Raw genomic sequence first — 20701 nt, 5'->3', positions numbered from 1 at the left:
TGGGAGACCCTCTCTAGAATGCTTGTGTGTCCTGCCACCAGCACCTCCACCCTATTGGGCTAAGTCCACACCATCTGCCTTGTTAGGATTCTCCTATGTAAACCGAGGCAGACCTGCGGAGTAAGATGTCAACACACGCCAGTTGTCTTCGAATTGTGCCTGTGCTGTGAGGCTCAGGTTCACTTTAGGAATCGATCCTATGAAATAACTCTGCACACAAACTGAGATTTAGCCTCAAGGATTTCTCTCACTGTACCACTGTATGGAAGAGAAGAGTAAAAAAAAAAAAGATTGGAAACAACCCATATGTCCATCCATAGGGGATTCATTAGTGAACAGCATAGATGCATAAAGGAATATGGGGTTGCCTTGCAAACTGTTACCACGGAAGAATCCTTAATGACACAGAAATGTGTTCAAGTTAGATGAGTAAATGAAAAGACAGACTACAAAGTACTGCTTGTAACATTCTTCTCATTTGGTCAGGGAAGAGTGTGGAAAGGTCCGTACAGCAATAGAACCAAATGAACATATACCAAAATGTTAATGGTGGAAACAGCTCAAGTGCCTCTCAACGGATGAATAAAGAAGATGTGGTAGAGATATCAAAATGGAATATTACTTAGCCATGAAAAGAAGGCCATCCCACCATTTGTGACAACGTGGATGGACCTTGAGGACATTATGCTAAGTGAGATACATCAGACAGAGAAAAACAAATACTGTTTGATCTCACTTCTACGTGGAGCCTGAAAAGACAAATGCATGGGGCACCTGCGTGGGGCGTCTGGCTGGTTCAATCGGTAAAGCATGCAACTCTCCATATCAGGATTGGGAGTTCAAGCCCACATAAGGCATGGAGCTTACAAAAAAAAAAAAAAAGCCAAACTCATAAATACAGAGAGCAAAATGGTGGTTACCAGGGGACAGGGAGGAGTGGAAATAGGGCAGATATCATTTATAGGTACAAACTTGCAGCAAGTAGTAAATAAATCCTAGAGATTTAATGCCCAGGCTAGTGAATACAGACAACAATATTGTGTTGTGATCATCAAACTTGCTAGAGATTAGATCTTTATTCCAACCACTAAAAAGAAATTATAGTTATGGGACGTGACAGAGGTACTAATTATTGCTACGCTGACAGTCATGCTATAATATATAAATGTGTCCACCCCACATGTTGTACACCTGAAATGTACACAATGTTTTATGTCAGATACATTTCTAAGAAAAGTGAATGGTGTGTGCTGGATTCACAAGCGATTTTAAATTGTTTTATTGTCTATGATTTTCAAATCTCCTGCACTGAATGTGTTCCTTTTGCAATCAAAAAGTTAAAAAAAAATAGGTATTAAAAATAAGAACAATAAAATTCCCCCATTGCTAGAAACAGGAATTAGAAAGAGCGTGCCCCCGTGCGGGAGCTGGGAAGGACAGGGGTGGGCTCTGCTGGGTGCGGCTACGCTGATATAAGAGGCTGCCTGCATGGAAGGGGACTTCCAGCAGCTGCGCCCACTGCTCTGCGCTGGGACCATGGAACTTCCCCTGCTGTGCACACTGCTGGTGTTTGCTGGTGAGTGGGGCAGGACCCACAGCTGGGAAGGGAAGGCGGGATGTGAGTAGGTGCTGTATCTCGTTCCTAGACTGAGTCTCTGCTCTGACCCCCACGCTGCCCTGGCCCCCCAGTCCTCGATCCTTCTGCCCCTGCAAGGAGCCAGCAGCAGCCACTGGTTGCCTAGAATGCTGGCTTCGGCCAGGGAACTCTGGGCTGCCACGCTGCACAGCATGCCTCTGGTTGGGCTTGAGGATAAGCAGCTAGAGAGGCTCAGACCCTGGGGCTGGCTGAGCAGATGTCTACAGTACTTTGGACACAAGTTACAGAAAGGGATCTCCCCACCTCACCCTGTTCCCCTCTGTCACCTTGACCAGATAATAACAATCTTTCACTTACACACAGCACTGTGTGCTTTCAGAACCCTTTCTTTCATGTTCATTGTCTGCCTTGAACCTGGGAAGAGGGTCCTGTTGATGGTGGTGGGAGATGGGGCGGTTTCCATTTGATCTTCCGCAGATCAAATGTAAAAATGTGGTTGCTAGCAAATCGATGTTTTTGTGTCTCGATCCATCCAAGTATGTAGTGTTAGAAAGGATTTGTACTTTAAAATGTGGTTTTATGTTATCTTGGGACTACCAAATTTTTTCGAGGAACACATCTCCAGGGCTACAGCGAAAACCATTAGGGAAATTGCAGTCAAGCTACAGAAACTAATTTCTCAGACATAAAGAAGCAATAATGCACTGTAGAGATAAAATACACAGGGGAACCTACATTATAATGCTGTCTCCTGGCAGGACGACCTTGGCCAAGTCATCCTACCTCTCTATGTCCTCATCTGTAAAATGGACACAGTAGCACCCTCTTCATAAGGTTGTTAGGACTTTAATGAGAAAATGTATCCAAAGTGATTAGCAAGCGTGAGTAATAGTGAGCAAACCATAGCTTAACACACAGCACATGCGTGATGAGCTGGTAGCCGTGCTAACTCTTGGGGGAAGGGGGTCCATCCCCCTCCGTGGCAGTGAAGGATAGAAAGAGCTACCAGGACAGGAATTACTGACAAGCTAAGCCAGTTCACCAAAGGGCTCACGACCACAAATGGAGCTCCTCGGTGTCTCAGGGCTGGTTTTGCCTCACGTAAAATTATAAGAAATAAGACTACCATCCCAAAGCGTTCTGATCAAAGCTAAACTTATTGCTTGCCTGGCAAGGGAGTGCTGCATCATTCCAGTGTGAGTTTATTTGTGTATTGCTAAGCTGACATGGAAAGGGCCAGACTTCGGGCAGAAAGAGGGAGGTGGTAGACAAGAAAGGCAAGATTCTGAATTCAGGTCCCTGGTTGGCGCACAAGGTGGGTAATAACTCTCTTTGCCGTGGGTTGCCTCTGGGTTCCTTATCGCGGAATCTGGGCTTCCAGTGGGCCTAGAATCAGTCATTAGTCCCCTCAAGGCTTAGCAAGGGTCTCCTACACATCGTGTAGCTGGAGCCACCGTGTCAAACAGGAGTGACAACGTGGCTTCCTGCACATTAAAGGGACACACTGGGGACAGAACAGGCCTGCAGTTACCGGACACCCTGGTCACTTTTAGCTGCAGCTCAGGGCACCCTGCTCAGGATCTCACCCTTGGCCCATTGCACAAGCCCCTCCCCAACCCCCTCTTCTCACCTCCACCTCCCCAGTTTGGGGCTCACTCCCACTTGGCTATTAACCTCATTTGCATGCAGAGCTTTCATTATAATACTATTTGCCTGGGAATGGGAGGGGAGGTCCATAATGAGGTCACTCGAAGGGCCCCCCTGGCCATGTCTTCCTGAGATGCGGCTCCATCTGGGTTCTCGAATCGTCTCTGGATGTTGTACACGTGTGCACTTGGGTCTGTTCCTCCCAGGCTCTCCCCTGAATTCATCAACTTCATATATTTTATTTCTTCTCTCTCAACATTAAGTATTCCTATCCCCCAATAAAATAAAATCCCCTTATGACCAATTCCAACTAGTAGCAATTAGGACTGAAGTGAAAAATATGCATGAAAATCATTGCTTTCTACATCACACTGCCTCCCAGGGGAGCCACGCGGTGCTCTAATCTGTAGCTTTCTCTAAGGGGGGAGGAGAGCTGGGGGCAGGGCAGGGGTGCAGGGAGAAGGGTGAGTCTTCTTGTTACAGAATGGGAACTCAGTGCAGCAGCAGGGAATGGTGCCACCCTGCCTTGGGCTTCAATCCCAGCTCCTCCGCGTACCGGCCGCTGTGACCCGGTACCAGGCTCAGGCTGCTCACCTATGAACCGGGCATGAAGCACAGTTCTTGTGGTACCAATGTCAGTTTCTTAGTTCCCGTAAGTACCGTCATCATGTAAGCTGATCATAACATCGGAGGAAAGTAGGTGAGGGGTGTATAAGATCTCTAACTCCTTGCAACTTTTCTGTACATCCAGAATGTACCAAAATAAAAAGTGTATTTATTGGGGGGGGGGAATGAGTATTTATCTCATGGGTTGAATGGAGTCAATAAATTCCTACACAAAAAGACCTCTAGGGACGCCTGGGTGGCTCAGTCAGTTAAGCGTGTGCCTTCGGCTCAGGCCATGATCCCAGGGTCCTGGATCAAGCCCCCTGTTGGGCTCCCTGCTCAGTGGGGAGCCTGCTTTTCACTCTCCCTCTGCCCCTCCCCTCCCCCCGCTCCTGCTCTCTCTCTCTCTCTCTTTAAAAAAAAAAAAGACCCATAATAAGTACTCACTCTTGTTATATATTTTTTTAAAGATATTACTTATTTATTTGGCAGCGAGACAGCCAGCGAGAGAGGGAACACAAGCAGGGGAAGCGGGAGAGGAAGAAGCAGGCTCCCAGCGGAGGAGCCTGATGTGGGGCTCGATCCCATAACGCCGTGATCACGCCCTGAGCCGAAGGCAGACGCTTAACAACTGCGCTACCCAGGCGCCCCTCTTGTTGTATTTTTAATAGCCATAGTGGTTATTGTCATTTTATTATCCAAGGTCACTGGTTTGGTCCGACAGGGCCCAAGTGCCAGGCCTGTGGTCCACGGGCCACCTCTGACGTTCATGTCCTCTCTCTGTTGCTGGGCCCTTTGGCAGGTGTGATGCCAACCCAGGGCGGGATCTTGAACCTGAACAAGATGATCAAACAAGTAACCGGGAAGACACCCATCTTCTCCTATTGGCCCTACGGCTGTCACTGCGGACCTGGGGGCAAAGGCCAACCCAAAGATGCCACGGACTGGTAATCCCTTCCCAGGCAGGGCCACAGGTGGCAGTCCTGTCCTGCCCCCACCCCGGGACTCTCCTGTTCCCCCACGTATCATTCCATGAATTCGTTCTATGCCATTTGCTAAGAGCTCTGCTGAGGCCCAGTCCCGGCCTGGCCCTCCTGGAGTTTGCCTTCTAGAGTCTCCGAAGGCCCCCTTGCACTTCCAACCCCTGATGTAGTTCAAACACCCACACATACTCTGTGCTGCCATCGCACGCTGCTGTGTTTAAATCCCTACCTCTTTTGCCACTGTCTCATTCAATCCTCACCACACCCCCAGGAGTCGGCCAGGACGGGGGAGAGCCATCCAGAGTGACCTGGAGTCACTTCCCTCATCCCCCACTGCCAGGCTGTGTGACCCCGGGCATGTGGCTTGACCTCCTTGAGTCTGTTTCTTCATCTGTGAAATGGGGATTACATTAGCGCCCCCGTCACGTCGTGGTGGTGAAGGTTGCTTACTCCCCTTGCAGGAGTCAAGGCTGGCACTCGCCTTCCACCCTTGGACAGCTGTGCCCCCTGCCGGTCCCTCCTCCCGTCTTCTCCCTCCAGGTGCTGTCGGAAGCATGACTGCTGCTATGCTCACCTGAGGCAGGACCGATGCCGTGTCCACACAGACCATTATGACTACACCTTTTCCCACGGGGACATCCAGTGCTGTGAGTGCCTGGGGCCTCGGGTTGGGAGTTAGAGGCTGAGGAAGGGAGCTCTGGCTCTCACTGCCCTCACATGCTGTGTGACAGTGCACGCGCCGCTCAACCTCTCTGTTTTTCTCAAGAGCCCAGTGACAGCAGCGGGGCTGTGGAGGAATGGGGCTAGGAGTATGGAGAGGTCCAATGGGGGTTTTGACCCCTTTAGGATTTAGAAGGGTGGCAGACCTCAGCTTGGATCCCAGAGCCACCATCAACCAGCTGTGTGACCTTGAATACGTTGCTTAACGCCTCTGAACATCTGTATTCTCATCTGTAAACTCAGGACGGTAACAGTACTCTACCCCCTAAAGTTAATTCAACAACTAAATGAGAGCAGACAGAACGAGCCTCCCACATGCCTACTGCCAAGCATATCTCATAAATCACTTGGACTATGGTATCATTGTTACAACTTACATTGTTACTGGTCCTCAGAGCAGCCCAGCCAGGAGCTGCATGGCCCTGATGAGCTCCATTTAATAGAAAAGGAAAGTGGGACCAGAGTGAAGAGGTGTTTGCCCAGGGTCCCCCAGCCGCAGGTGACAGAGCCTGGGCTAGACCTCTGGTCCCCCCTGGCCCTGGGTGCATGCCTGGAGCCCCCAGGGCTGGGAATCAAGTGGGCTCATCACATCAGTCCCTGTTCATTGAAGGCTTAAAAGCGTCTGCCTTCGGCTCAGGTCATGATCTTGGGGTCCAGGGATCGAGTCCCATGCTGGGCTCCTGCCCAGTGGGAGTCTGCTTCTCCCTCTCCTTCTGCTCTTCCCCCATTCATGCTTGCTCTCCCTCTCTCTCTAATAAATAAATAAAATCTTTAAGTAATAGCAACAATAATAGCCAACAGTTATTGAGCACCTACTGTGTGCGGAGTGCTTTGCTTCTTCAGTACTCTCGACAGCCCTGAGGCAGCCCCTACCCTCACCCCAAATACAGATAATGAAACTGATGTACCAAGGTCCCTACAGCCTCAATCTCTGCACATGCTGTTCCATTGGCCTGGAACACTTCCCCTTTGCCACTCCGGCTTTCCACGGGGGGAGCAGAACCTTCCCACCTCAGCTCACATGGCTCTTGATGCTGAGTCCGGTCCCCCTATTTTACCATCTTATAGCCCCTGCATCATCCCTTACTTCCACGAGGAACAGGTTGGGATCCTCATCTCTGTGGTTCACACATATCTGCTGCCCCCACGGGTGTGTGTGTGTGTGTGTGTGTGTGTGTGTGTGTGTGTGAACCTCACGCATCCGTTTGGGTCAGTCCTGTCCCTCCAGGCCCTGCCACAGGATGGGTGCTCAATTGTTCGTTAAGTGGATGAATACATAACTAAAGGAGCAATGGCACACAGGGGGGTCACGGGACGTGCCCAAGGTCATGCAGCTAGAGTCCAAGCAGCTGGGAAGGGTACCATACCTAAAGCTGCGCAAGGATGGGGCTGCCTTCAGAAACTCCCTCCGGGGACCCTAAGTCCACCCCGGGCTCTGCCTCGGGAAGGGACAGACGCTGAGCCCCCATCTCCTCCCCCCGCAGCCAACAAGATGAACTGGTGCAAGCAGCAGCTGTGCGCGTGTGACAAGGCGGTGGCCCTCTGCCTGAAGCAGAACCTGGATACCTACCAGAGGCACCTGTTTTACTACTGGTGGCCCCGCTGCAAAGGCCAGACCCCTATGTGCTAGGAGGAGCCCAGCCGGCTGCCCCACGCCCCCTCCCCTGTTCCTCAGCATCTCCGGCTCTGCAACTCCACCCCTTCCCCAGCGTCTGACCCCCTGAACCGGCCTGGGAGGGTCTCAACCACGCCCCACCCTCCTTCTTGCTCTTGGACCTTTCAAGTCTTTCCAACCAAGGCAGCAGCTCTCTTCTGAGGGTCGATTGAGATCTGAGGGGAAGCCAAGGCCAGGGAGCCCCTAGGGATGGTGTTTGGGCCGAAGCCACAGGTGTTGGGAGACTTGGGGGCCATGGTGTGGCGGGTCCTCCCTGCCACTGCCACTGGCCAGGCCTCCTGCCCGAGTCTCACGCTGTCTGACACACTGTCCAAGCTGCAGCCGGGGTGGCCTCTCTGAAGGGCAGCACTGATCTTTCTGTCCACGTGGCTCTACTTCTTAAAACCCAAAGCCGCCCACCGCCCCAGGGTAGGACCTCTCATGGAGTATGGGACTCGCACTGTTCGGCACTATGTCATGCTTCCAAACTAGGCCTGGCAGTCCTTGCGGGCAGGACCCATGACCGTCTTGGACTCAGTTGCATCTTTGCACCCGAAGCCGTGGCCAGGACCAAGAAGAGACTCCATGAATCCCTTTCGAGCTAAGGGCCAGATGAAGCTGCCGGTCCTCTTGCTCCAGGCTCAGGCCCACACACACATGCAGTGTGTTCTCTCCTGCTTCCAGGAGCTTTCTCAGGCTGGGACCTCTGCAGAGTGCTCCGCTTGCCGTCCCCAGGTGGCCGAGCCCCACTGAGGCTCCTCGGAGTCCAAGGGCCACTCGCAACAGAAGCCTCCCCTGGCTGACTCCTCCTTGTCTCCAAAGGCTTGTTTCCTCCTCCAAACCCGCATAGCACTTTACGGGTCTGTAATCTACCAGATTTGATCTTGAGTGGGATATATCTGGCCTTTTCCAATCCCCTCCAACTGGACTGGAGCTCCTGGAGGGCAGAGGCTTTGTCTCTCATCTTTGTTTCCTCTGCTTCCCAAAATAACAGGTGCTTGATTAATGCTTATGGACAAATGAACCCATAATGGATGAATAGAGGTTGTGGCAGATGCCACTGATGTCCCACCCAGGTCCCCACCTGCCCTGTCCCCCAGTCCCAGTTAGCCAGATGTTTGGCTGCTATGTGCTCACATCTGTCTCCTTCTCCTTGTCTGCTGGGAGCTACCACCCCTCTGCCCACCTCTAACCAGTGACTAGGGAGTGTAATACCAGAAGGACGTAATTGCCTGGCCCTGACCTCCGTGCAGGACCACCCAGGCGGCATGTTCCATGCCCCAGAGATCCTCATGGGATCAGGCTGAGGCCCAACGTCTGGAACTCCTCTTTGCTTAGCTTCGTACCCTGGTTTGGCCTGTTTCTCTTGCTGCCTTACAGGTTTCTCCTGAGAGCACACCCTCAGTAAATCACCCACTTGCACAAGAATCCTGTCGCAGGCTCAGCTTCTGGGGAAACTGACTTGGAATGGATGGATGGATGGATGGATAGATGCATGGGTGGATAGATGGATGAGTGGAGAGATGGATGAGTGGATGGGTGGATGAGTGGATGGATGGGTGGATGGATGGATGGATGGATGGATGGATGGATGGATGGTGGATGCGTGGATGGATGGATGGATGGATGGATGGACAGGTGGGTGGATGGACAGGTGGGTGGATGGATGGATGGATGGGTAGATGGGTGGGGGATGGATGGATGGGTGAACGGATGGATGGATGGATGGATGGGTGGATGGATGGGTGGATGGATGGGTGGCTTCTTCGTGTAAGGATCTGTCATTTGTATATGATTAGCTGTGTCTCCAGCGACAGGGCTGGAGCACTAGGAGCCACTCACACCCTCCAGCCTGTCACACACATAAGTGAGACAGCTGACAGAGCACGTTTCCTACTACTACATGAAGCTCAGTGGCTCATGGTGAGGCAGGGTAATTGGAATTAAGAACCATGGGCACTGGGTTCAAATTCCAGTCATACCACTGACTAGCCATGTGACCTCACCTAAGGAATCTTGGGTTTCATTGCATGTAAAGTATAGATGAAAGTTAGAAGAAAATAAGACGAGGTCAGTGGATTAAACAAGATTTATGTGTATGAAGCTCTTAGCACAGTGCCTGGCACGAGGTAGTGCCTCTTTATTTTTTTTAAAAAGATGTATTTATTTTAGCAAGAGAGCAAGGGGGAGGGGCAAAGGGAGAGGGAGAGAGAGTCTTAAGCAAACTCCACGCTAAGCATGGAGCCCATCTCAGGGCTGGATCTCATGACCCTGAGATCCTGAGATCATGACCTGCGATGAAACCAGGAGTTAGTCCCTTCACCGACTGAGCTGCCCAGATGCCCCAGTAATGCCTCTTTAAATGTTACCTGTAGTGCTCTGTTCTTGTCATGTAAGGACCACATCTGAAATCAAGACACATCAGGAGAAAATAGTTAATGTCCCCCTTCTTTCTACCCAATTCCTCTATCCCTTCCACACGACCGTGCGAGCTGTGTCAGGATGCACGATGTTCATTTATTCAAGAGCTGGTGACACCCGCTTGTCCATTGTCCCGTGTGCCAGGCTCTGTGACGGTGACAAGATCAGTGTTGGCAGGTATGGGCATTATTGTCCCCATTTTACAACCCGAGGCTCCGAATGGGGACAGCAACCTCTGAGGTCCCACAACCAGCAAAAGGCAGAGCCAGGATTCCACCTCAGGCTCCCCCCACGCTGCTCCCTGGCACCCCGTCCCATTTGTTCTGGTCAGGAAGCTTCCTGTGACTTGATGGACTTCAACAATGAGGGCATTTATGACCTCACATGACAAGAAGTCTAGGGGTACATATGGTGGCTTTTTGGTGGCTTGGTGATGTCATCAGCACCAGGTGTCTCTCCTGCTCGTGGTCATGCTCACTGTGCTACTTTGCCCTGTGGGTAGGTCCTCCCAGCTTCCAGACTGCAGCTCTGCTCCAGACCCCAAACCTGGATGTGATCACATCCAGCAAAGACCATGCTGTCCCTTTCGTGTCTGTTTTTAATGAACCCTCCTGCCACCACCCGGCAGACCTCCCCCGCAGGACAGATCACCCTAAACCCTAATGCTTCAAGGTGATGGGATCACTCTGGTCAGTTTCGATTCCTCAGGTTTCATTGACCCTTGAGAGTAGACAGGGTTAATGTGCCCTAGTGGCCGGTAGCGGCTACAACCAGAGCTCTTGGGGTTGTAGATGGTCTTGGGTGGGCAAGTCCAGGGCTGGGTCAGGAGCAGGACTGTGCCTGCAGCTCTCCCCTCTGTGAGCTAAGCACCTGGTGCAGGGCCTGATGGTCACACAGTAGGTGATCAATAGTTATTTGCTATGAATGAATGAATGAATGAATGATGAATGAATGAATGATGAATGAATGAATGAATGAATCCCAGGTTGGTAAAGACATGGGACTTTGGATAGAGAGGTGGGATGGGGGGATGGGTCTCAGGGCATCCAGGACTGAGTCTGCAGAGTAAGGTAGGACACCACCACCCCCTGTGAGTTCTCATTCTGGGCCAATTTCCAGTTCCTGGAATTGGGTAAAAGGCACGAAGTAAAGAGAGACTCACTGGCAGCGTCTGTTCTCCACGCCCATTTCTCCAGTACCTTGTGTGTAGGAGGCAGACAGAAGGACACAGTCACCATGTCTCCCGTTCCTTCCGGGGTCAGACTCACAAAAGGACAACTGGGGGGGAGGGGTGGAGCCAACACTGGGCAGCTGACATTGAACACCTGGGGTGCCCATTCACCTACTCCCCTCACCTCCCGGGGGCATGGGATTGTCACCTGCATCTTCCAGCTGCAGAAACTGAAACTCAAGTGTGAGTCACTTGCTGATAAGTGGCAGTGCCGGCACTCGAACCCAGTTCTCTCTGGCTCCAGGGCCGTGTCTCACCCTACCTCCCACACTCTTTCCTGGGACAGTTGGTGAATCAGCCCTGGGTGCTCCTTAGTGGGCAAGAGCCACACCCAGGGATGAGGAGGTAAGGGGGGGATGCGGCAAGGCAGGAGGCAGCCTGGGGAGAGGGGTGGCGGGTAATAATTGTACTGACTGTAACAGCAGCGCTCAGATAGAGCCCTCACATCGGGAGCCCTTAATCCCATGGCTGGCTGAATCCAATCCCCAGGCCACAGGGACCCAGGGTGCCACCTCCAGGGCACGAGGGCTGGCCAGCCCCCGGGGGCCACAACTCTGACTGTTTTCCCAGCAGGAGCCTCTCCCCAAATACCCATGCTCCTTTCACACATCCTCTCTGCTGCTGCAATGTGCTCGTGGAGCTGGGGCTCCTGTCCCCCTAGCCCCCCCTCACTCCCATGTCAGTTGGGGATGTTCCCTTGGGGTGCAGGGCGTCCTTGCTCACTCCTGAGGTCATCCTGGAGCCGACCTCACCTGCGCAGCCTGGACAACAGGGAGTGAGGGCCTGGATGGCTCTAGAGCTTAGGGGTCCTCTTTTTCTTTTCTTTTCTTTTTTTTTTTTAAGATTTTATTTATTTATTTGACAGAGACAGCCAGCAAGAGAGGGAACACAAGCAGGGGGAGTGGGAGAGGAAGAAGCAGGCTCCTAGTGGAGGAGCCTGATGTGGGGCTTGATCCCAGAACGCTGGGATCCCGCCCTGAGCCAAAGACAGATGCTTAACGACTGCGCCACCCAGGCGCCCCTCTCTTTTTCTTTTTTTCACTTAAAATAAAGAAGAGATTTTAACGTAGTCTGTGAAAACTCAAAGTAGGTCAGAAAAGGCAAGGTGGAGAGGTTCCCCTCCTTTCTCTCTCTGCTTTAGGTTCCTGGCCAAGCCTTGTTGGCTTAGGGGGCTCTCCCGGACGGACTTCCCTGGGCTCTTTGCAAGACTGGCCCCTTCAGTCATCCAGAGCGCCGCGGACAGTCACTCCCTAAGAAAAGGTCCCTGCCCTCCCCACCTAAAGCAACCACCTCCCACCCTGACTCGGTCTCCCTGCCTTGTTTCAAAGATTTTATTTATTTATGTGACAGAGAGACAGCCAGCGAGAGAGGGAACACAGCAGGGGGAGTGGGAGAGGAAGAAGCAGGCTCATAGCGGAAGAGCCTGATGTGGGACTCGATACCGGATCGCCAGGATCACACCCTGAGCCGAAGGCAGACGCTTTAACGACTGCGCTACCCAGGCGCCCCCTGCCTTGTTTCAATTCTCTGCTTACCTTTTCTGTTGGTTTCTTAATCACTTACTCATTCGACAGTTGTTTGTCTTAGATTGGAGAGCGGGCCTGCGTTATCCCCTCCCAGCCCCTCCCTCAAAACTATCAGAAATCAGCCCCCTCCCTCTGCCCACTCCCGGTCCTCCTCCCCGGAGACTGTGTGGTCAAAGGTCATTTTCGAAGCAGACTGCCTCTTCTGGAGCTCCTTCCCCGGGCCCGGACTGGCCTGGGTAAGGCTCTCCTCTCCCCTCAAGGATCCAGCCCCAAGATGCGGCTGCCACAGGGCCTGGCTCTGCGGATGCCTGCAGCACGTGTCCCTCCTCGGTCCCCCAAACCCCAAGTCTGGGAGCCACAGAGCAGAAGGAAGAGGAAATAATCTGGCTTCCTAAGAGGGAGATGCAAAAATGCCATTTTTCAGGGTTCCCTGGTGCTAAGAGCCTTCTACACACGATCTCATTTACACCTCATTACACCTGTCCCCGCCAGGTGGGTATTTTGACCTCCTTTTCCCAGGGAGGAAACAGGTGCTGATAAGTAAACTATCTCGCCCAAGGTAACTCATTCAGCAGGAAGCGCTGGGAGGTCGAACCACGAACCAGGCCACCCTCTGCATCCCCGTGCCACCCTCTCCAGCCCAGATGGTGCGCTCCCCAAGGGGGCAGTTCTGAAACCTCACAGTGGACAAGAGTCCCCTGGCGGAGAGTGTTTAAAATGCAGGTTCCTGGGCCAGAACCCACACGCAGAAGGTCTGATTCTGTAAGTCTAGGATGGGACCCAGGAACCTGTATTTTTAACAAGCGCGGCTGGAGATTCGGCTGCATCTGGCTCGGGATCATACTTCAAAAAGAGTGCAGACTGGCTCCCCTCTATCACTGGGTCCCCGTTGCCTACGTCCCCTCTGGCCAGCATCCAGAGCAGGCGGAGTCCGTCCCCATGGCCAACCGTGGAGCTGACCAGCCCGTGAATACCAAGGTTTGTTCCTCCTGGGCCAGCACAGCTCAGGGAGCTGGAAGATTGGAGACCCACCTTCTAGATCAGACTCCATGCAAGCCCCGCTCTATCGGCCCCCACTGCTTCCTCTACCAGGTAGGAGGGGGGGAGGATCCTGCTTCCCAAACCCCAGCCTTTCACACATCACCATTCAGATGTTTGGTTTGATATTTCATTTTCCTTCTTCTTTTTTTTTTTTAACTTTTCTTAACCTAAACAACTTTATTTAAGAAGGAAATTAATTCCACTCTGGTATAGTGAAAATCAGTATCGCTTGTCATCCACAGACGGTGACCATAAAAATAAATTCAATGGAAATAAAACTCTTATTGGGGAGAGAAGTGCATGAGCAATAGTTGGGTCAACTAGCGAGCACAGGAGAGGTGCTGAGGACCCCCAGGCTCCACCTGGAGACCACCTTCGCCCGGATGTATTCTGAAGGACTGGAAGGAACTCAGAGAGGGAGCAGGTCAGGCACTCTGTGAGCATCACTGTCTGTCCTCTTCTCTGGCAAGTCCCAAGCCAGGTTGGGAGGCGGGATACCAGCTGGGTGATGCTGTAGAAGGTTCTGGAGACGAGGGAGGAGGAACACAGGGTCTGCTCTTGGGGAGCACAAGCACAGCAGGGGAAGAAGGCAGTCATGGAGTGCTGGACTGGAAGCTAGGAGACCCCCACGCTAAGCCAGCTTCTGTTACCCTCTTGCTCCAAGGCCTCAAAGGGGTCAGATTATGCCATCCCAAAATATGCCACTTTGCATTTGAATTATTTTGAGCTGAAGGCCATTGAGAATCCACAGATGCGGGAAGAGTTCTCTGCCCATCCCTTATCTGCCTCAAAGCAGGACACAAATTTCCCTTTGAGGAAGATTTCCCCAACCCTTGTACTTGGAGGGAAGAGCAGCTCTTATCATCAAAGCTGGGGAGTCAACACCCAGATCGGTTTGCATAAACAGACTTTTCTAAAATAGGCTTTCTTCCATTAGTTCCCCCCTATAGCTCTTAGTCATTTCCCCACAGGTGATGTTCCTTGAAGTCCAAACTCGCTCTCTTCTTTGCTAAAAAGGAATCCGTTTGAGTCTCACCACTTCTTTGAGTTTCACTTCTTTTCTGTGAACTCCTGGGCATGTCAATATTAATAAATATCATATGGCTTTTCTCCTGTCAATCTGTCTTTTGTTAGTTTAATTTGCAGGCCCCCTTGGACTACACATAAGAGGGTAGAGGAAAAGTTTTCTTCACCGACATTGGACTGCAGTTCCCCGTTGACACCAAAATGGTCAGGGTGAAAAAGCTCATGTTAAATGGAAAGGTGGATAAAACAAGATGTACAACCGTACATCCATTTTGACTCTTTGGGGAAAATGCTTTACGTGAAAAGTTGGCAGGAAAAGTGCTCTAACGTAGTAGTCAAGACTATGGGCTCAGGGTCCCACATACAAGGTCTGCCAGTTCTTGGGATCTCCTGACTCCTGGATGTAGGATCTTGGGCACAAGTCACTGAACCTCTTTGAGCCTCAGTTTCTTTACCTATAAAACGGGAATTTTCATGCTGTCTTCACAAGGTGTTGTGAGGGGAGAATGACAGACCCCTGGAAGGCCCTTGGCACCCTGTCTGGCATGGAGAGACCAGCCTGTGGAAGACATAGGAGTTGCTGTTGTGCTCATTATTGAAGGACTGTTAGCAGCAGTGGTCGTGGGTTGTGCTGGCGGCACGCCCATCTTTCTTTTATTGATGTTTCTCTCCTTCTCCCCAGGGCTCGAGTTCAGCCAGGCCTGCTTGTTGGAGCTCTGTGGCATTTGCAAGCAGGCCGTGGAGAAGCGACCCCCCCCTTGCCGCCTCACCGGTGGCTGTCACTGTGGCTTGGAGGACCAGGGCAGCCTGTGGATGCCAGCGACTGGTAACTCTCCCCTCCTGGGGCAGCAGGTGTGCTGGCCAAGGTCTGAACTGAAACCTTGTCTGGGCGTCGTCTTGAGCAGGGGCAGCCATATTGATTCAGCACACCTTTCCTGGGTGAAGAGGGTGGGCTCTGGGGTTCATTCCTTTCTGCACCGCTTACCAGCTGTGGTTCCTGGGGCAAGCTCCTGGACCTCTCTGTGCCTCAGTATCTTCTTACACAGGATGGGGTGTTCACAGTACTTCCTTTGCAGGTTAACGTGAGGATTCAATGGAACCGTGGTGAAGCATACTTAGGATACTGTCCTCACTGGGATCTGCTCCATTGTGTCAGGTACTAGGCAAGGCGATAGGGCTTATAAAGAAGTGCCAGTCCCAGCCCCCAAGAGGTCCCCGCGCCCATGAGGGGAGACTCCCTCTTCTGAGAAGCTGGTTCCCGTCCTGGCACCACTAACGTGGGTGGGATCTCAAGCAGGACATGCTTCTCTCTGTCTCTCTGTTTCCTACTCTGTAAAATGGGATGTTTTGAGGCTCTTTTGGATCATGGATTTGACAACACTTAGAAAAGCATAAAATATTGAAAGGTCTGGAGCATTCTACATAGAAAGGAAGTCTGTAAGCTGAAACGAGTTAGAACTTTGATCGGATGCTCAGTGTGATACCACGACTGTCTCTAGATACAGAAATCCTTAGAGAAGATAATAAGAGGTTTGAGGTTTACAATCAACAAGTTTATTTGAAACCTGAGTAATCTCGGCGCCTGGCAGCTGGCTCACTTCGATTTATAGGAAACCAATTGTGCAACATTCCAGATTTATTAAATCAGATGTTTAGTACTGATGACTCAAAGAGTTTTTAGGCATGGCAACCAGTCTTTAGATTCTCTGCCTCAGGGGTTCTCAAACCTGATAAATGAGTTGTTTGCCAATTCCCAGAATCTATCATTTTGCTCCTGATGGATCGATGAGTTTGAGATGTGACTTTTCTTTCTAGAAGATCCATCTCCCTTTCTCTCCAGCTCCTTGCTGGAGAAAGGATGAGGTAGCTGAAATAGAATGGGAACGTCAGTGCAGAGGAATTCCCACAGTGACCAGGAATCTTCCAGGAATGGGTAAAATCAAAGGAAAACCAGAGCCGGGCAGTATTAAAGGGGTAAAAGCAGATTCTAAGCAGGAACGATTGCAATGGGAGACAAGAGCCCTCATATGCAGCTGGGCTCAGTTCTGAAGACAGCATGGACATGTGGGCATCTACAGCCACAGAGCAGGTGGGGGTGGAAAATCGCCAAGAGGATATACATCTGAGGTAAGGGGGAAGATTCTGGCCAAGCCAACCCAACGGGATTCTTGCCAAAGGCAGGCCTGGGTGATCAGACCTCACCTGGAGGATGATGAGGGCTGAGGAACCTCATCAGATACCAAGGTGATCAGATATTGAGGGTGAGGATTTTGGCTGAGCCTACTGACGGGGTTCTTGTTCTTAAGGATGAGGCTGAGTCAAAAAAGGTCTGAGAGGAGCCTGACTAAATTTGGTCAAGAAGAGTCTTCATCAGTCCCTCTTCTTGTTCGAGGAAAGAAGAAACATTCTTTCCTCTGAACAGCATGAATCCATTGATTGTTTCACTGCCTTTTGTTCGTGAAGGACCGACTAACCCACCACTTGGGACATGGTCCTATGGCTATTTGCTGGGTGGTGTGAGCAGTCAGGCATCAAATGGGGGAATTTCTATGAACATAATAGAAAAGCAAAGATTAGTCATTGGGAGCCCGGTTTCTAAGACCCAAACGCAACCAGTCGGAAGAATTCTAGATGTTGGGCTGGAAGCGTCCACAGGATGGAGTGAGGACAGCAACGGTGATCCGACAGCCTTGTTGGCTTGCAGTTCGAATGTCTTTGGCGATGGCATCGGGCGTGCCAGTAGACTTCCTGAGAGGCTCACACAACAGCAGACACCGTCCATTGTAACTTCTCTGAAGTTTATGACAAGTCATCCCCCTTCTGTTTCCCGGACATTGGGAAAAGGGCGGTTTTAGTTCTCAGCGATGCTGAGTCAGGGAGGTGGGAGAATAATTGGAAATTTTAATCTGGGGAATTATAGCTGGATATTGGAGAACCCCACGGGTGGGCTATAGTTTTCCATTAAAACACAAAATTTCTCTCTACAGTCACTCCCCTTTCTGACCAAAGATAATCTAAGCACGGCTGTTCTTGTTTACAAAATTATTCTGGTCTCGTTATTCAATTGGACATGATTATTTACATAAGGGCAGTAAAAACAGAGATTGGCCACATAGGCCTTTTTGAGTTTGCTGTCCTAGAAGCTTTCACAGGGAATCTCAGATTAGACACTTAAGAAACTTCTGGAGCCTAGGAAGCCAAGCCAGGAACTCACCACCAGACTTTACCTTCAGTACCCACAGATTTGGGTGACTTCTTCTCTTCTCAAGGTCCCCAAGATACCCTGAGTTCCCTGGGTCTGCCAGGAAGTGACCTTCCTGACTCACCTGCAAGGCTAAGAACCCCATAAAGCTAGGTACCAAAACACTTTTTTCAAGAGGGTTTTGTGAACATCGGCTCCATAAAATCAACCTTAAGTTCATAAAACTATCTGGTCATATCTGATCCTAAGGGCATCATTCTCAAATAGGACATTTCCATTATAGCCTTGGTTATATAACCAATGTTTCCACTGATGATCTGTTGCAAGGAGAACTGATTCTTAGTGGACTCAGGCAAATAATTATATTGCCATGGAAATAAGAATACTCACGAAGAGTTTCTGGATGTTGGAGGGAGCAGGTAAGGAGACCACATAAATATTTCATTTCTGTTCACAAAAGTATAGTCTACTAGAGTGGTATGAGCACAGACGACTTACCAGACAAGAAAAAGAGGTTCGTTATAGCTGGAAAATAGAAAGTTAGAGACCCAGCAATGTTCTAATGATCCTCGCTAAGATGACTTAACAAGATTCTTGCCCTTCAGGACGAGACTCAGGGACAGGGCCCAAACAAGGGCTTAGACGAGCCTGGGTAAAAGGTTGTGTAGGGAGAGAGCCTGACAAACTTACAGGGGTGTTCTTGGTTTAAACAGTGGAGAGGTGAGTGACACATTTTAAGAAAATATTCTATCATAAAAAACGAAAAGTGTTTTAAAGATCTATTTATTTGGGGGAGAGAAAGCATGGGGGGAGGGGCAGAGGGAGAGGAGCAGACTCCCCCCTGAGCACAGAGTCCAATCTCACGACCCTGAGATCATGACCTGAGCAGAAATCAAGAGTCTGACACTTAGCAGACTGAGCCACCCAGGTGCCCCCAAAATGAAAAATGTTTTAAATAAAATTTTAATAAAAAGGGGAAGTTATAAAATGTGCATATGTTAAATAGACTAGGATGGGTCATCTGTAACTCAGTCTTATCAGGAGGGCACACGTCCTGCACTTCTACCCCTGGAGACGCTGTCTCGAAATTAGAAATGTATAAACTTAGGGCTGGAACCACCGGGCATCTGAGCCTCTGCGGGTGACAGCAGGCTGTCCGCACGGGTATACGCAAGTGTACCAAGTGGGCTTTGCTCATCTTTTGTCACCTGCGCAGCCTCCCGGTGTCCCTACGCCTGACTGCTTTGTGTATCCAGGTGTTTGTCTACAAACACAGATTTCTGGTCCCCAGGAGAGAAGTTGTGGTCCAGCCCCGGGATTTGTATTTGCAAGGACAGGTAGTTCTGCAGCAGCCCCTCTACCTGCCAGGCCAGAGGGCAGCCCTAGGATGCATCGGTGCCCAGCTTTCCCAGCTCCACCAGGACTCAACTCCTAACCCTTCTATCCCAGCAGAGGAGACGCACAGCGCTAGGAGGTCGAGCTAGAGTTACGGTCCCCCTGATTGGTGGTGTGGGCCAGTGACCTCGCCAAGGCCTGAGCGTGTGTGAACCGGGGACCTCGTGTGCAGGGCGCGCTGCTCGATGCTGGCTTTGGTGGCGATGGTGCACAGCCGTCCCTGCTGGGCCAAGAGGATCTGTGCGGAGGGAGGCTGGCGGCAGCGTCACCCACCACCTTCCTGCTTAGACAGTAGCCTCTTGGTTCGACTCAAAACTCCTTCATCGAGCGTCTCATTCTTGCCGCGGTGGGGAGTACCTGTCTCCTTCCCTGGACTGAGCTTCTTGAGCGAGAGATCCATATTGTGTTGTGGTTGCTATTTTCTCTGCGTTCCCATGCCTCGCCCAGATGGGCAGGGAAGGCCTGATTGGGGGGGGGGTCTCAAGTGGACAAATGACTGGTACTCCATGGGAGCCCTGGAGAGGAATGGTGACCTCTGCTGGGGATGCTAGGACAGATGTCCCCTGGAGGGAGTACACAGCTGGCCTGGGCAGGTGGGAGGGATTTAGCCAGTGGGGTCAGTGGACAGGTGACACGGGGTAGCGCGCAGACAGAGGCTGGAGGTGCAGAAACGTGCAGCCTCTAACCGGATGCCGGGCCCGCTGCCCCAGGCCCAGCTTGGGGCTCCCCACAGGTGCTGCCTCACCTGTGAGTGCTGCTACGCCCACCTGAGAGATTGCCGTGCTCCCCACAGGATCACCACGCCCACAGCATCACCGACACCCACGTCCACGTGGTAAGTGCTTCATGGGGCAGCCCGGGGCCATCTTCCGCCCTGGACACCAACCTCCGCCCCAGGGCTTGTGTTTAGAGCCAACTGGTTGGAGTCAAACTCTTGGGCTTGGGCTTGGTGGTCCTCTCCCCCAATAGGTGCCATTACTGAGTGCCTACTATTTACCAGGCATTGCAACAGATAATTTAAGGGCATCATAACATCAAATATTCCCAACAGCCTAGTGAGGAAGGTATTATTAGCCCGTTTGACAGCCAAGAAACTGAGGCTTGGAGAATTAGAATCATAGGCCTGGGGTCACAGGGGAGGAAATACACAGAGCTACCACCTGAGCCCCCGTCTGGTCCAAAGCCCTTAAACACTGGCCCCCCAGGATTTAAAGTCATGGCTTCCAGGAGCCAGACACCTGAGTTTATGTCCAGTTCCTCTGCTGGGCGGTTCCAGCACGTTCAGGGACTGATGCCATCCCAGGCTTGAAGATCCACAGCCAGAAGCCCCGTTCTGATCTAATGCTTGAGGAGAAGGATAAGGGAGTCCGGGGGCAGCGGACCCCAGGGGAGCCTTTGGGGGTTTGTGCAATTAAGGCTCAGACAGAGAAGCCACTCAGATGCCGGCAGCTTCAGACCCAGGCAGGCCCTGAGGGGTCATGTGAGCAAGGGTTTCTCAAATCCTTTTAATGGCAACCCACAGAACGTAATACATTTTACACCCGGACCCAGTCACCCAACACACACACCCACCACGGAGACACAATTTGCTGAAGCAGCACTTCACTGTTTGTGATATAGTAACACATGCATAAGCCCCCCCCACACACACA

The 20701-nt window shown here is 51.4% G+C and overlaps 1 protein-coding gene across 1 annotated transcript; it reads left to right on the top strand.

Moving 5' to 3' along the window:
* The first annotated feature begins 1513 nt into the window (after window positions 1-1513).
* PLA2G2D (phospholipase A2 group IID) lies at window positions 1514-8627 on the top strand. The gene is made up of 4 exons (XM_026517214.4): window positions 1514-1576; window positions 4653-4797; window positions 5374-5480; window positions 7038-8627. Exons 1-4 carry the CDS (start codon window positions 1537-1539, stop codon window positions 7181-7183), a joined length of 438 nt encoding a protein of 145 aa, XP_026372999.3. The 5' UTR covers window positions 1514-1536; the 3' UTR covers window positions 7184-8627.
* The last annotated feature ends 12074 nt before the right edge of the window (window positions 8628-20701 follow it).

This window comes from Ursus arctos, unplaced genomic scaffold, assembly GCF_023065955.2.
Source record: "Ursus arctos isolate Adak ecotype North America unplaced genomic scaffold, UrsArc2.0 scaffold_32, whole genome shotgun sequence".
NCBI classification, from domain to species: domain Eukaryota; kingdom Metazoa; phylum Chordata; class Mammalia; order Carnivora; family Ursidae; genus Ursus; species Ursus arctos.
The sequence above is the reverse complement of the archived record's forward strand: the minus strand, read 5'-3'. Positions and strand labels throughout refer to the sequence as shown.